Genomic DNA, 16,919 nt, shown 5'->3' with positions numbered 1-16,919 from the left:
TGCAGTGCACAGTACAGTGCAGTGCAGTGCAGTGCATTCGGCATTATCATATTAGCGCCGCTGCTGTAGCATCATAACTGTATTAGCCGCTGCCGGTGATGAGCAAAGCGTCATGAGCGCCTCGGCTTATCTACGACTCAACGGTCGCCCGAAAACGGTTTCCGCCAGTCAAAGTTGTCGGTAAATATCCGCCTCCCGAGTTCACGGTCCGGTAACGACGATGAACGGGGTCGCTCCTGTCGTTTCGTGATGCCCCCCTCGCTCGCCGTCGCGGCGTTTCTGCTTGCAGCGCTCGGCTTGTTTTTCTGGTCCCGCAAGCAGCTATCGATCGGTAAGGTGTGCCTCACCCGCCTCACCCGCCTCAACTTTTGTTTCCACAGTTTAACTGAGCAACTAAACGGCAACGCGAAAGAGAACAAGTCCACCATTATCGTTTGTCTTCAACGTGGCACACAAGTCGTCTCGCTCACTCGAGGGTGAACGTCTTCTTTTTGTTCGCAATTGTTTTGGATGCAACAGGACTTCAGTTCAGTTTGATTTATAGGAAAGGATTCACATGCAACTTTGGCCCCGATACACTTCACACACGCAGTGGGATATAGGAAACAGCCTATTTAAACAACAACAACAAAAAACAACCTCATTAGAAAATATAAATGTAAAAAAAAAAAAAAGTTGAAAGGGAATTAGTTTAAAAAAAAAAAAAATCAATCCCAATGAAATGGAGATGTTAAATGGAGATGTTAAAACGACATTCGGTGCTGGCAAATGCCCTGAGAGCAGGGTCAGCACAAGGAGGCGATTGTGCAAGGTCAGTTTATCCTGCCTTGATTGTAAGCTCGATTAAAAAGATACAGTTTCAGCTTTGTTTTTAAAGTACGGCGCGTGTCAGCCTCCCGAACCCAAGTCGGGAGCCGGTTCCACCGGAGAGGAGCCTGGGAACCGAAGGCCCTGCATCCCTTTCTACTTTTGGAAACTGGTCCTGTTGGGATGATGGGTTACTAAGAGAGATCTGTGATATATAGTGGAGCTCGATTATTAAGGGCTTGTACGTCAGGAGCAGAACTTTATTTCCAGTTGTCTTATTTTATTTTCAGATTTTCAACAGATGATTACAGAGCATCACTTTGAATGCGTTCTTTTTTTTTTTAGTAAGCGGCACAAATCGAGGGCTGCAACAACCTTCTGAACCCGCATGAAATGTGTCTGCGCTCTAAGTGTTGCAATATCGGTTGCATTATCAAAAAAAGTAAAGTTTATGTAACCCAATTTTGCAATATGACAAACAGCTTCACGTTCCAGCCAAAGCAATCTTGTGTCACACACGCGCTGTACCCTGATATGTGGACTCTGCGCCTCCTTTATAACTCCTGCTGCCGCTGTTCTGTTTCTCCTCAGTGTTCGCAGCCTGCTCGTGTCGCCCGGCCATGGCACAGCAGGACGGTGCTGACAAGAAGAACCCCGCTGTCGCGGCTCTGCACTCTCACTTCATGGTGGGATCAGTATCGGAGGAAAACTCGGAGGATGAAATCCAAGGGAAGCTGGACACGCAGCTGGAGGAAAAGGAGGCTCGGTCCTTGTCGCCGTCCTCAGGGAGCTCCGACAGCACGTACGAACTGGGATTCGACCACACTGATAGCGTGCAGAATCTAAGGTTAGAATTCGAATGTGGTCTGTCTTTTGACGTTTGTTTAAAAGTTTCCTTTACAAAAATATGCTGCATTTTCTCTGAACGCTTTGACTATAACATGAGTTATAAATGGATAAAGGTTTCAAGAATGTTTCAGGTTTGGAAGCATTTGTTCCCTAGAATGGAAATAGTTTTGAACTTGTGTTCATTCATTTGTAAATGTATTGCAATTAACATATTATACATTACCATACAGCTGTAAATGATTACAGTTATCTGTGTAAGGCATGCAAAGGTCAGATAAGGATAGGGAGGCTGCCACTTTGTGTGCTGTCTTTTTGGAACTTGTCAATGGGAAAAGGTTTTATGGAGCATGCTGTGTTCAGACGATGTACTTTTCCTTCCCTGGGTAGCTCCTTTTTACAGCACGTGAAAAATGCGGTTTCTCCAGTTGCTAAAATGTTTCTCAGTGTGTGAGGTTGTCCTGGAGACCAGGCGCAGACTTCTGAATATTAGTTTAAGGGAAGCTGTCAAATGTCCACACACACACACACACACACACACACACACACACACACACACACACACACACACACACACACACACACACACACACACACACACACACACACACACACACACAATTTTCCCAATCCAACAGTTGAAAGGAGCCATTCAGCACTGATGGAATGTCGTTTGAAGCCTGCAGCAATCTTTAGTGTGTCTGCCAGCTCCAAGTCTTTCACTGAGCGCCCTCAGGGTGCTTGCACATAACATTTTCCTCAAAAGCCTCGCGTAAAAGTTGGGTTTCAGGACTTAAGATTCAGATGAGGTGTGCTTGCTCATGCAGGTAACGACGTATGTAATATCTTCCCTGTAATTACCCCCTTCATCCTTTCCCGTTGAGTTGAAAACAGCTGGACTGAAATCAGAGCATCCATTCAGTAGAAACGTATTTGCCTTGTGCCAGTAATCCCTGCAGTGATGCAACAATGCAGTGTCAGGCCACAGAAGCCAGCCAGCCAAACGAGCCCGGTCTCTGACACACCCTCCAGCTGATAGACATAGCCCTCCCCCTGTAATACCCTCTTCCTCTCATGGTTCGTTTTGGGGTGGAGCTTGATTCATAGAGCAGAACCAGTTGGAGGCACTTGTGTACAATATATTCTACTCTTTCAGTAGTTATGCTTTAAGCAGAGTGCTTCATCCTCACATATATCATTGTTTACCCTGTACTTTTGCTGGTGTATCACTTATGCCCAAATCATCATCATTTCTACTAACAGCACGTTTTTAGGTTTTGTTTGACATTTACTGATGTCATAGATTCAGATTCACAGACAGAAGTTTCTGTAATTCACCCACATCTGTAAAGTTGAAGATAAGAAACAGTCGTCAGATCCTGTCCTACTCAAGATGAGTTATCTTCTGGGCTGTAAACATGAACTGTTTTTAAAGCTCCGCTGCTGCTGTGAGAAAGTTTGCTTCTGACAGTTTAATAGCTACCTACTTCCTGTGCCATTATATATATATATTCTGTATTATTTCGTTTCAAGTAGATCTAGTATGTCAGGGCTGCACCTGGTGAAACAAGGCAGAGATCGCAGGCGAATCGATCTCCAGAGGGACTTCACTGTCGCTTCTCCTGCCGAATTTGTCACCCGCTTTGGTGGCAACAAGGTCATTGAAAAGGTAACCGATTTAATTCCTGCGCTCGTAAAAACACGCTCAAAGCGCTCCTGATAAATTAAACCCTATCATGTCCTGACATGAATCTCAATGTTATGTACCACCTTCTAAATAATGAAAACAAAACAAAAAAACACATCGCAGCCATGGCATTTATTGACTAGTTCAGTGTACAGTCATTATGTATATAAACATAGCACAACCTGACTGTCCTGCTAAGCACATAAGAAAAATGTTTCTGCTTTGACCTTGCATGTTTAGAAATGGAGTCAGAACTTGTGCTGCCACGACAATCGAAAGACACAATATCCTGCATATCTGTTCCATGACTTTACTGCTGTGACTTGATGACAGTAGGTCAACATTAATAGCTCAACTCTTTTTGCTTATCCAGGTGCTTATTGCCAACAATGGCATCGCTGCAGTGAAATGCATGCGCTCAATCCGCCGCTGGGCCTACGAGATGTTTCGCAATGAAAGGGCAATCCGTTTTGTTGTCATGGTGACCCCAGAAGACCTGAAGGCCAACGCAGGTGAGCTTTAGCATGATTACTTGTTAGAGAAATTACTCAGAGGCTGGATTCAAAATCAAAAACATCGGACATTCACTCTTGCAAGAAGGAGCAAATACACGTACCCTCAAAGAAGGATGTCCAGCATTGCTCAACGTCTCTCCTCCGTAGGGCAGCTTTTATACAGCGTGACGAGCAGTTGACATCCACCCCCATTCTCTTCACATCTGAGTTCAGTTGCAGGTCACAAGATAATGGACGTCGTAACATATGGACGTCGTAAATTAGACCACGCTGTGGACAGATAGTACTGAGTGAGGTCGTAGGGCACGAGATCAAGACACGGAGACATCGTGTCTGAGACGTCGTGTCTGAGACAATAAGAACATGTTGTGCAACAGATAGACGAACATTCGACAAGTATAACGAGTTCATTATTTTTCTGTCATTACTCCTCTAGCAAGTACACCAACTGGCATACTGGTACCAGACTAGGTTAGGATTCCTGGGCCTGACATGTCAATACAGGAGAGTTGAGATCCCAACCACAAATGTGAGAAAGTCTGATATCAGACTGGCACATCAACTTTGGAGAACAGAAAGTAAACACTCTGGTTCTTAGCTTAAATGCAGCAGCTTCATTAATCTCTCATTGAACACACAGTCTTCTCTTACTTACACAATCTCTGAACAATCATTTTCTTCTCGCAAATGTCTCTCACTGGGTTTATTTACCTCGCTGCCGGTTTCTGCTGCTTTGCATCATGTGGTGTAACAAGCTATTGCTATTTGTTGAGGAAGAAAGTGGGAAAGCTTGTTTCAAATCAGCTGATATCCCAAATGAAAATGCAGCAGAATTGTGGTCGTTTAGGAACGAGATCACATAGAGGCATAAATCAAGATCGTGTTTTTAATAATCGTACAGCTCTACTGGAATCCAGTGAGAAATTTTGTAAATGTAACTGCAACAAGATCATTTGGGGGAAATATCACTCGCTCTCAGTGTTGATAGTTACTGCTCAGTCTAGTGCTGTTGTGTTACACATAGGAATGGCGGTGTGAATACAGTTCACAACCTTTGTGGGGAAACAGTTTACACTCTCGGTCTCCTGTCTTGTGGAACAGGGTTGAAAATGTTTTGAAGTTATTTGACAAATACTGTGTTTGTGTTTCATAGAGTACATCAAGATGGCAGATCATTATGTGCCTGTTCCAGGAGGGACTAATAACAACAACTATGCCAATGTGGAGCTCATCCTGGATATTGCTAAACGCATACCTGTTCAGGTACCACCAGACTCTTATTTATTCTTCCGGATTTCCACTGTAATTGATAAACTTTTTATTTTATGTTTTGAATATCTGCTGTGGAATTGTTTCATATATTATAGGCAGTGTGGGCCGGATGGGGTCATGCCTCAGAGAACCCCAAACTCCCAGAGCTCCTTCATAAGAATGGCATTGCTTTCATGGGTAAGGGAAAGTTGTCCCTTTGTTAACCATCTGTCTGTCTTTCCTACATTTTGCAGAAGATACTGAGATATTGGTTTTTTTTTCATCCTTTTCTCAGGTCCCCCAAGTCAGGCTATGTGGGCTCTGGGAGACAAGATTGCTTCCTCAATCGTGGCTCAGACAGCTGGCATCCCAACCCTGCCCTGGAGCGGAACTGGTAGGTCATACATGGTTTACTCCCAGAGCTGTTCAGGATCAGCTTTGAAGAAGACATTTTCTGTGTTATTCAACAGTCCAGCTTTCCTGCATTTCTTTAGATTTCTATTATCTTTATGTAGTAGGTGATGGTTTGAGCAATGGCTCTTGAATGTGTTCTTATGTCTTCGTTGCAAATGTGTTTCAAGTCAGATGTTTAATATGTATATTATGTATATTATATATATAGATATATACTGTACCGTATATATATATATATATATATATATATATATATATGTTGACTGTGTTTATTGGTTTGTTGTATATAATATATGTAGATATTTAATGTACTGTATATATACTGTATGTACTGTGCATTTTATATTTTATATTTTTTATTTTATTGCTTTTCTATTATATTATTCTATTCTATTATTATTTTATTCTATTGTTTCTATTATTGCTCCTGTATGTATGCTGCTGTGGCGAAAAAATTTCCCCTCGGGGATTAATAAAGTATATACCTACCTACCTACCTACCTACCTAATAGTTCTTATAAAAAAAAAGTACATCACACAACTGCATTTAAAAGTTTGCATGTCGAATATGTTGTCTGTTTTTCTCAGGTCTGACTGTAGAATGGATGGAGAGCCACCAAAAGAAGAAAGTGGTCAACGTTCCTCACGACGTGTACGAGCTTGGCTGCATCGACGACGTAGAAGACGGCCTGAAAGTAAGCCAGTCATCTAATAATGCCAGATGATTGTTGCATGTGCTTTCGTATTTTATGCATACTTGCATGTGTGCTGTACACCTGTATGTTTCTATTTCCAGGCTGCAGAGAAGGTCGGTTACCCTGTAATGGTGAAGGCTTCAGAAGGTGGTGGAGGAAAAGGGATCCGTAAAGTCAACTGTGCTGATGACTTCCCGAACCTCTTCAGACAGGTAAGAGCACATTTATACAATAGCACAATATTGTTGTGTATTTTAGTACGACTGAAAGGAATTTATTAATCAGGTGCGCAAATCTTGAGAGACGGCTGCTCTTATTGTGGTGAGGAGACGCAGAGAAGGTGACTTTTCACCTGTGGAAACATTTTGAGATGACGGAGGCAAAAATTATTCAGACATATCATTTGCCCAGCAAACATCATTTCTGAGTTATTGAATGAACTGAATGATGACTGACAGCCAACAACCACGAGGAGCCGCGAAATACCAGCAATTAAAAAAACTTCTTACAACTCAGCATTTTCCTGGCTCTGGGTCGTTCCAGCGTATCGCTGCTTGGATGTCCCACCCAGTCCCGTTATTCAGGTGTGCTGTCACAGGTCCTGAATGTGTCCCGCAGAATTCACAGGTAGCTTCATAAGGTTCACGAGCACTCGCGAGGAACTGAATGAAAAGTCACCTGCTCATCACAGAAAGATCTGGACCTGCTGATCGGTGTTTGTTAGAGGATCTCATCCACCGTCTCTCCGGTTTTATTTGCAGACGTTATATTATTAAGCCTTTTTTTTTTTTTTGCCTTTTTGTTTTTCCCCACAGTGTTGACTTTCTTGCTAATAATCTCCTACAAAGCGTTTTGTTCATGTTATATTTATATTTCTTAATTTCAATGGGATCAGATTTCCTTTTCGTTTTGAGGTTGCTCCCATTGCTGGAATCACTTTAACACACGCAAACCCCTCATTTAAATACAGCAATTTGCACCTGATTTCAATGACACAATTACTCTTAGTAAATCACCCGCAAAACGTGTGCAAAAAAATATGCAAACTTTTGGAAAGAACACGCAATTTAGTACCCTCTATTTGAGATCTTAGTAAATCAGGCCCTTAGTGTTTTCTTTGCATTTGGTGGCTGCAAGAATTATGTTAGAAAAATTACTCAGAGGCTGGATTCAAAATCAAACACATCGGACATTTATTCTTGCAAGAAGGAGCAAATACATGTCCACTCAAAGAAGGATGTCCAGCATTGCTCAACGTCTCTCCTCCGTAGGGCAGCTTTTATACAGCGTGACAAGCAGTTGACATCCACCCCCATTCCCTTCACATCTGAGTTCAGTTGTAGGTCACAAGATAAGGACATATGGACGTCGTATAATTAGACGTTGTAAATGACGTTGTAAATACTTCTTAAACCACAGGCAAAGACAATAAAACTCATCTTATTTTCTTTCCATCAAATTTCCTTTGTCTTTGGTGGTTCAGGTCCAGGCAGAAGTTCCAGGATCACCCATTTTCGTCATGCAGCTAGCGAAGCACGCCCGCCACTTGGAGGTTCAGATTCTGGCCGATCAGAACGGCAATGCCATCTCCCTGTTCGGCAGAGACTGTTCTGTGCAGCGACGTCACCAGAAAATTATAGAGGAGGCTCCCGCTACCATCGCCACTTCTGATGTGTTTGAGGACATGGAAAAGGTATAACTCATCTAGAATTGTTTGAGTTGATTAATGGAGATCAAGACCAGGACGTTTCAGTCTTGACAGAGCTTGTTGTCTCTTCTTAGTGTGCAGTGAAGCTGGCAAAGATGGTGGGTTACGTCAGCGCAGGTACAGTGGAGTACCTCTACAGCCAGGATGGCAGCTTCTACTTCCTGGAGCTCAACCCTCGTCTGCAGGTGGAGCACCCCTGCACCGAGATGGTGGCTGATGTCAACCTGCCTGCCGCCCAGCTGCAGGTCAGTCTCACTCGCACGCTCGTACTGCTACAAAAGCATGGTCATAAACGGTGTGTTTTGAGACCCGCTCTGTCGCAGACAAAGTATGCACACTTCACCGCCATCGCTGCTCTGGTGGGCCCCCTGTCTCTATGGCAACCGACTGCAAAAGACAGAGGCGCTATGCAGGAACATTGTAGTAGATCCAGGGGTTGTAGCAGCAACGGGTCACGTGGTGTGTGCAGTGTTTCGGAGTGTGTATAAATAGGTCAGTGGCAGTCGAGCTGAAGGGCTGGGAAGGCTTCGGCCTCAAGCTCATTGGGTGTTACTGTGGGAGTGACACACCCTCTGGCTCAGAGGATGAAGGTATCTTTTTCAACAGCACTCTCGGTCCCTTAGTAAAATGTTTGTCTCGAAAACTGAAAATAGCTGTTAATAAATGTTAATAACCAGGAGATAAGCATGCCAGGGAAAAATTACGGGGTTCCTTGAAAGCCAATACATTCATAATCCATAGACCCTATATGGGCTGTGTATTCAGCCTGTTCACGTTTGTCCATGTTGGTTTATGAGCAGGAACACGTGTTGTGCTAATACCACTGTCTTTTGTCAGATTGCTATGGGTATTCCTCTTCACCGGATCAAAGACATCAGGATGCTTTACGGGGTCCAGCCGTGGGGAGACTGTCTCATTGACTTTGAGGGTCTGTCAACTACCCCGTCCCCACGGGGCCACGTCATTGCAGCACGTATCACCAGTGAAAATCCTGATGAGGTACGGTTCCCTCATCTTCTGGTATTCAAAATATTTGCAGCTGAAATTTTTACTTGGTAACTCGCTCATCCAATAAATAAAGATAATTGTTGTTACCTGTAAATGTTCCTGTTGTCTAAATGTAAAATTAGACATTTTTGGTTTTGGTTCATTTTATGAGATGATCAAATGTGCTGTTTGTGTGCATGTGTGATTGCAGGGTTTCAAGCCAAGCTCTGGAACAGTACAAGAACTGAATTTCCGCAGCAATAAGAACGTGTGGGGTTACTTCAGTGTTGCAGCTGCTGGAGGCCTGCATGAGTTTGCTGACTCCCAGTTTGGACACTGCTTCTCGTGGGGAGAGAATCGGGAAGAAGCCATCTCGTGAGTTAACTGAAAACATTCCTGTGTGACAAAGCTCACTCAATACATTTTTATGATTGAATACTATGAGGTGCAATCAAAATGTTCAGAAACTCTTCCTGTTGCATGTGGACGGAGAATTTAGTTATTACTTTTCTCTGCTCCATACGCATTACCGTGCTGCGCTCTGTTCACGTTTGACAGCATAAGTCTTGGACCTTTTTGATCACACCTCACATATGTTGATGTATATATTAACATTTCTGTGCAAATGTCTAATCATGTGTTGTGTCATTTTCTAGCAACATGGTGGTCGCGCTTAAGGAGTTGTCTATCAGGGGAGACTTCAGGACCACAGTGGAATACCTCATTAAGCTGCTGGAGACTGAAAGCTTTCAGCACAACACTATTGACACAGGCTGGCTGGACAGGCTCATCTCAGAGAAGATGCAGGTATGCACAGATGTTCCAGCTGTGGCCACTGGATGCTCTCCCAGGACACTATAAAGACAAAATCCTGTTAACACACTGACCCACTTGATGCTGTCATTGCTGAAACCACACTATAGCCAAGTGTTGAGATAATTGTTGGTGTATCTTCCTGGCATCACAGTTTGTTCTAAAGCTTCAATATTTAATGCTTCCCTGTGAATGCTGCATGCAGGCGGAGCGTCCTGATACCATGCTGGGCATTGTGAGCGGCGCTCTGCATGTGGCAGATGTCAATCTGAGGAACAGCGTTTCCAACTTTCTGCATTCACTGGAAAGGTACAAATATGACATTTCAAGCAGCAGATAGTAGTGTGTCTTGAATGGAAAACATGAGACTCTCTTTTCTCTCTGACCAGGGGCCAAGTGCTGCCAGCGCACACACTACTTAACACTGTGGATGTGGAGCTAATCTATGAAGGTATTAAGTATGTCCTGACAGTGACTCGTCAGTCTCCCAACTCCTACGTGGTCATCATGAACCATTCCTCCGCTGAGATGGATGTCCACCGGCTCAGTGATGGAGGTCTCTTGCTGTCTTATGACGGAAGCAGCTACACCACCTACATGAAGGAAGAGGTGGACAGGTATGATCAAAAAAACAATCTATTTTTATGGAATCATCATCACTATTTTAGCTGAAACTTAACCACAGAACAGACTGAAAGTGAACATCTTTATTTTGCTAGTTCGTTGCCTGAAATTATCTTGACTCTGTTAACAGCTTTATAGGAAATAAGTGATGTACTTAAATCGTCAGATTTTAGTTTTTTAAAGACTGATTAGCTTTTCTTTTTTTTCTGCAGGTATCGCATCACAATTGGGAACAAGACTTGCGTTTTTGAAAAGGAGAATGACCCCTCGCTGCTGCGATCTCCTTCAGCAGGAAAAATCATTCAGTACACAGTGGAGGACGGCGGCCATGTATTTTCTGGCCAGTGCTACGTTGAAATAGAGGTACAGTCTATTAAGGGTATATGGGTATTCTGTCTGCAAGAAATCATCATCAAATCAAATCAACTCAGAAAACAACAATAAAGTTATTGTTTTCTGAGTTGTAAAGGTGTAAACTTTCAAATTTATAATTTCAGGTGATGAAGATGGTCATGACCCTCACCGCTGTAGAGTCTGGTTGTATTCACTATGTGAAGAGGGTGGGAGCAGCCCTGGAGCCGGGCTGTGTCATTGCCAAACTGCAGCTGGATGACCCAAGCAGAGTGCAACAGGTACTCTACTGCATGTCTGATTAATGCAGTCTGCACAGGTGCATGCTGTATATCAAGTAGGATTTTCTCTGTGCGTGCTACAAAATGAACCATGATAAGTCATATTTCTTAGTTTATTTTAAAATATTGAATAGCATTTTAAGTTTGGCCGTCAGTTTGAGTTTAACGCTCCTTTGAAAGTGGCTGTCGGAATAACAGACGGCTTCAATTCCATACACAAGAGCTGCACTCTGTAATTATTATGTATTAGCTGTTTGAGTGTGTGGATATGTGTTCATGACAAATGACTTTATGGAGTCAAAACATCAACGAGGCAGGACATTAAGGCTGCCAGCAAAGATGAAGGCTCAATTATCTGAGGGGAAGAGAGCAGAATAATGTCGGAAAAATGCACAGTAGACACCCACTGCTGGTACGTGTGTCACTGGTGGTTAGCCATCAATAACCATCACAAAGTGTAAACTACACATTTTCGGTATCTGTCTTAGACATTATTCGTGGAAACTTCAGCTGCCTTCCACTTGCATTTAGAGTTGCTTTTTTATTTTAGAATATGCCCCTTATGTCCTACTAGACCACACCATTGATCTGTACCTGAAGTGCATGCACAAGATCGTGACATTTGAATTTGATGCCCGGTGGAGGGGAAAACCTGAGCATCCTTTCCATAATATCAAGGATGACCAATGCCACAGAATTGAGTTATTCATTCAATAGAAGCATGAAAGGAGAGCAGAGCCAAAACAAATAAAACAAGCTTTAATATGAGTTCACTGAAAAGAACGAAAATACAGAAAGCTTACCCACCTCCCTAACTCGCAGGAGAAATCAAGAAGGGAAAAAAAAAAGTCTCTTCACCCCTGCTGCCACTGGGGGCCCTATTAGTAACCATTTACGATATATACAACAACGATAATATCTGAAAATAGCAGCTTTACAGCAAATTGTTGCTTGACAAATGGGTCAGTTTAATAGTCAGGAAAAGGAGGCGGAGCAACCGGCATCGAGTAGGCATCTCTTTTAAAGTGGGCACCATAAATATGGAGTCCAATCACCGTCTGTCACCAGCAACTCAACCTACCTGGAAAAACAAAGGACAAAAAGAGACGCCCTACCATTAATAGCACCAGAAAAACATCGCAGGAGAAATATCACAGAATCTCATTTTTATGACTCGTAACACGAATATTAATTGTCTGTGTGTGTCTTGCAGGCAGAGCTGCACACAGGGGCCCTGCCTTCCATCCAGGCTGTAGCTCTCAGAGGGGAGAAGCTCCACCGAGTCTTCCACAGCACACTGGATCATCTTGTTCACATAATGAATGGCTTCTGTCTTCCCGAGCCTTTCTTCAGTGCTAAGGTAAGAATTCATACACGCGTGGGTGCACACTGGCTTCAGCTCTTCCACCGGTAAACGGCTCCTGACAAATGAACGCTCCCTGTATCTGTCCTAGTTGAAAGAGTGGGTGGAAAGGCTAATGAAAACCATGCGTGATCCCTCCTTGCCGCTGCTGGAGCTGCAAGACATCATGACCAGTGTGTCGGGCCGCATTCCCCCTGCTGTGGAGAAGTCCATCAAGAAGGAGATGGCTCAGTATGCCAGCAACATAACCTCGGTGCTCTGCCAGTTCCCCAGCCAGCAGGTGCCCCATTTAACACGCGCATACACCATGCTAGCAACGCCCACGGAATTCCTCCGACACATACCTCTGCAATTACAGTAAAACTCCTGTCAAACACCTCACAGTTCATTTTTCTTCGCCAACAATAATGGTGTTTGGTTTCCATGGTTGCACCAGGGCTTGTCAAACAGAAATAATGGTTTTGGACAAATTTACATAATCTTTGACACTAAATCTTAAGTGTGTGACAATAAATCTGTTGTATTTATTTATAGTTGTTAATTTATTACTCTCTTACTCTGAAAATTTCTAGTCTGCTAGGAAAACAGTGTCCACTTCCTGTTGCCTTTTTATATGGTTTCATATGCAGATTATTGCAAAATATATTTTTTACATATAGTAGCTAGTCTTACCACTATTACTATTTCTAATTTCTATCTTTATAATTATGTCTTTAATGAAAACAAATCTTACTTTGGATTTTTTTTTGTAGACATGTTGCATCTGATATGCTATTCAATTATATGAATAGCAAAGAAAGGCCTGTACACTTGCATTACTAGTAGTTAAAGGGTTTTCTCATTTACTTCTAGTTTTATTCATGAATTTCACACCCAAGATCTCATATCTTCTGTCCGTCCCTGTGCACAGTTCAGATATAACACAGACACATCAACTGAGGGGTCATCAGTGCCCGCTGGGGTTAAATGTTTATGAGTCTCTACTGCTGCTGGGATTAAATTCTTATTATGTTTATCTCCTTTGTTTCCAGATTGCAAACATCCTGGACAGCCATGCTGCTACTCTTAACAAAAAGTCAGAGCGAGAAGTCTTCTTTATGAACACACAAAGCATCGTTCAGCTGGTGCAAAAGTGAGCAACAGACCGTTCATCCCAATATAACAAAAAGTTGAATACGTGGATCAGTCTTTTCTGTATGCCTCATTAGCACAATTCTTCTTTGTGCCTGACCAGAGTGCTTTTGTTCCCAACAGGTATCGTAGTGGCATCAGAGGTCACATGAAGGCGGTGGTGATGGACCTGCTCAGACAGTATCTGAAAGTCGAGATCCAGTTCCAGAATGGTGAGGAACAGCGACTGCGCACTTCAGCACTGGTTTTAAGGGTTCATTGTGGTGACATGTCGCATCAATCCAGGAACATCCAGTTGTAACGTCGCTGTGCTCAGATTTTTTTTTTCATAGGGATTGCATTGACTTTATCTCTCCATTTGGTGGAGCTCTTTCACCACAAGTCTCCTGTGCAGTATTTAACATAACTCTCATGTACTGGTCTGTTCACAGGACACTATGACAAGTGTGTGTTTACACTGCGAGAGGAAAACAAAGGCGACATGGCCAACGTCCTCAACTACATCTTCTCCCATGCTCAGGTCACCAAGAAGAACCTGCTGGTTACCATGCTGATTGTAAGTGTCCTTCCTTACTGAGTCACAACAGTTCAAAAATGGATAGTAAAAACCAGTTAAAACAGATTCACACATTCATGTTTTCCGTATTCATATTTCAGTCAAGTAAAGAGAGCTTTAATGTAGGGCATTTGGGGTTTTCATTGAGGTGCTGCATATGTTTATATTGATAATGAAAGTAATTATTAAAATACTTTTTACCCTCCTTGATTAATACAGCTGCTGAAAACATCATATGTTACACCTCATAATTTTGTAAAAGTACAACATAATATATAGTGTATAACAGACTAAAATGTGAAATACGTCTAGCTCGTGATTTCATGTTGCTTTGTGTCATGCTCCGTCCTCTCCTGTGTCCAGGACCAGCTCTGTGGCCGTGATCCCACACTGACAGATGAACTGATGGCCATTTTGACTGAACTCACCCAGCTGAGCAAGACGACCAATGCCAAGGTGGCCCTGCGTGCTCGACAGGTAGGATGTGGACTCCATTTACTTGATGACAAATTAGTTTTATAGAAATTACTCAAAAACAATGGAAAAGTACTTTATATAGACAAACTACATTGTCAGGAGAAACAGAATGTGAAAGTGTGCTTGCTTAACTTAAAAGCTGATAAAAGTGCATTCTTCTTAAGTGGTTAAAGCTGTATATTACTCAGGCTAAGCCATGAGCCATGGTGATAATTTTACCACTAGATGTCACTATGTACCCTCTGCTATGGCAGTGAGAAGATAGGGACTTTCTTTTTAACTAGTGCAGTGCTAGTTGAAAAATAGTCTGTTTGGCAGTATGATTGCCTGGCTTGTGGTATGTAGCTTTATTGAGAACAGCTCACTGCTAATGTAGGTGAAGACACACTCGACTACGTCAGCAGACATTTTCATTTTATGTAATTTTATCATTTAATCGAGGTGACGAAGAGGATTTACTTCCGGCGTGCGATCTATCTCACGTTGAGAGGACCATAGCCAGGTGAAATAAACTGATGAACCTGTGCACCTTATAGCCAGCAATAACCTCAACATTAGTTACTTAAAGATGCTGAAAAGTTGAAATGAAAATGAGTTTTAAGTTCATCACACCACAGAAGTATGGGTTGTTAACTACCCATCCAAATTTGAATGAAAAAAAACACAGACAAGTTTGTTAAATTAGGCTTTGAAATGGTGAGAAAATCATCAGTCTTCTCTGCTCCGAGGCTGGGGGGGAGTGTCCTGAAGGAGCTGAAGCTCCGCCCACTCGCTGGAAGGTGTTCAGTGTTCAGTATGACAGTCCTGTGGCTGCAGTTCTTTTCCCCACTAAGCGGTCCGTCTGACAACCAACCTCTCTGTGACTTTATGCATGATGTCCCACTGGCACTCCGTCTCTCTGGTGGACGGAGCAGCCTGCTTTGGGAAAACAGAATAGAATCTGAATTTATTTGTCCAATGAGTGAAATATACAGAAGCAATCAAATCCAGCTTGTCCCCCTGAGCTGTAACACAGGAGTCAAACTGGACACCAGAGACAGAAGACAGTGAGTCTCTAACTACTTCTAACACACCTGCATTACAAGAGTGGAGATAATAAGAGAGGAGTTGATTTAGTTCTGTAACGACTGCAACATGAACAACGCTGCATTACATCACATCACATCAATTCAAACTTTAAACCTGCTCAGGTCCAGCCGACAGTCTTTCTCTTTCACTGATGTCCCTCCACTTCCACTCCACTTCCACCACCTCCTCCTCCTGCTCTCTGCAGCCTCCTTCACATGTAGTCGGGCTCATTTATCCGGACCGGTACCGGTACATGTAACCGAGAGGGTCGGTGATTATAACGTTACACCGGAGTACAAAAACAACAACCCTCATTAATCGGGAGGACTAGATCTCCTCTGGTCCATGTTTACCATCACCTTGACATGTAAAATACAGAGTTACATATATTATAGTTCCTTATCATAACTATATTGAGACGCACAAAACAACAAAACAATCCGCAGTTATCGGAGCATTTTCCTCTGAACTCTGCTACGAGCTCAATAGAAGCTAATTAACACATCAGCTCCCATTTCATGAAAATAAAGTTATTCTACACAGAGTAAAATCACGTTAGCGGTTTGCACCGCGGACTAAATGTAGCAGAGTTACTGTGGAAAAGTTATCTAGTATAATTATAACAAGCACACAGAACTTACGCTGAGTGGTGGACTGCTGGGGGCAGCGGGGGACCCTGCCAACGGCTTGCCAGTTTACAAACTCGGGTTTGAAGCAGATTGGACGAACTGTTGTTGAGCTATGCCAAGGGCAAACAAAACAAAACATACAAACGCAGAACTCTGAAATTATATAGAGAGATGAGTGAAATCCAAAACAATAGAAAAACTAGAAGAAAATATGTGTAATTCAAAACATGAAAGCTGGGGCAAAATGTGTAGCTTAAACTGTATGGAGGTAGACGCTGCCACACACTGTAAGGAGATCAAGTGTATCATCTATTTAAAGAAGGACCACATTCATCTTGTGTACCCAGGTGTTGATTGCTTCCCACCTTCCCTCTTACGAGCTACGACACAACCAGGTGGAGTCCATCTTCCTCTCTGCCATTGATATGTACGGGCACCAGTTCTGCATTGAGAACCTGCAGGTAGGCTATAAAAGAGAAGTTATGGCTTCATCTATTCTTCTGAGACTTGACTTTAAGATGACTAATTCTTTTTTTTTTTTTCCCCTAGAAACTGATCCTTTCAGAGACATCCATTTTTGATGTTCTGCCCAACTTCTTCTACCACAGTAATCAGGTGGTGAGGATGGCAGCCCTCGAGGTGAGAGGAATAATCCCCTCGGTCTACTGATCAATTTGCTTCAACTTGGATTTAACAAACTTGCGTATCTGACTAAC

At 42.8% G+C, this 16,919-nt stretch overlaps 1 protein-coding gene across 7 annotated transcripts in view; it reads left to right on the top strand.

Annotated features, from left to right (window-relative positions):
* Positions 1-16,919, top strand: part of acaca (acetyl-CoA carboxylase alpha) — a 39,850-nt gene continuing 22,931 nt past the window's right edge. For 4 of the 7 annotated variants that reach the window (XM_069700555.1, XM_069700553.1, XM_069700552.1 and 1 more), the window contains exons 1-26: positions 1-331; positions 1,399-1,654; positions 3,187-3,322; positions 3,714-3,852; positions 5,009-5,118; positions 5,223-5,304; positions 5,402-5,500; positions 6,109-6,215; positions 6,317-6,427; positions 7,699-7,908; positions 7,998-8,168; positions 8,761-8,922; positions 9,122-9,285; positions 9,567-9,717; positions 9,929-10,032; positions 10,113-10,340; positions 10,560-10,710; positions 10,845-10,979; positions 12,193-12,339; positions 12,434-12,622; positions 13,374-13,474; positions 13,597-13,685; positions 13,905-14,029; positions 14,393-14,506; positions 16,551-16,664; positions 16,753-16,842. In XM_069700555.1, the coding sequence (XP_069556656.1) occupies positions 250-331; positions 1,399-1,654; positions 3,187-3,322; positions 3,714-3,852; positions 5,009-5,118; positions 5,223-5,304; positions 5,402-5,500; positions 6,109-6,215; positions 6,317-6,427; positions 7,699-7,908; positions 7,998-8,168; positions 8,761-8,922; positions 9,122-9,285; positions 9,567-9,717; positions 9,929-10,032; positions 10,113-10,340; positions 10,560-10,710; positions 10,845-10,979; positions 12,193-12,339; positions 12,434-12,622; positions 13,374-13,474; positions 13,597-13,685; positions 13,905-14,029; positions 14,393-14,506; positions 16,551-16,664; positions 16,753-16,842 (3,567 nt within the window). In that variant the 5' untranslated portion in view covers positions 1-249. The remainder of the gene's footprint in view (positions 332-1,398; positions 1,655-3,186; positions 3,323-3,713; positions 3,853-5,008; positions 5,119-5,222; positions 5,305-5,401; positions 5,501-6,108; positions 6,216-6,316; positions 6,428-7,698; positions 7,909-7,997; positions 8,169-8,760; positions 8,923-9,121; positions 9,286-9,566; positions 9,718-9,928; positions 10,033-10,112; positions 10,341-10,559; positions 10,711-10,844; positions 10,980-12,192; positions 12,340-12,433; positions 12,623-13,373; positions 13,475-13,596; positions 13,686-13,904; positions 14,030-14,392; positions 14,507-16,550; positions 16,665-16,752; positions 16,843-16,919) is intronic. The other 3 variants (XM_069700556.1, XM_069700554.1, XM_069700551.1) reach the window with 1 other exon arrangement.

The sequence above is a fragment of the Brachyistius frenatus genome, unplaced genomic scaffold (assembly GCF_029030835.1).
Source record: "Brachyistius frenatus isolate BFR_SWC_R1_liver_20210118 unplaced genomic scaffold, ASM2903083v1 Contig_34, whole genome shotgun sequence".
NCBI lineage: Eukaryota > Metazoa > Chordata > Actinopteri > Embiotocidae > Brachyistius > Brachyistius frenatus.
Note: the sequence above shows the minus strand (reverse complement) of the source record. Positions and strands in the feature narration are given on the sequence as shown.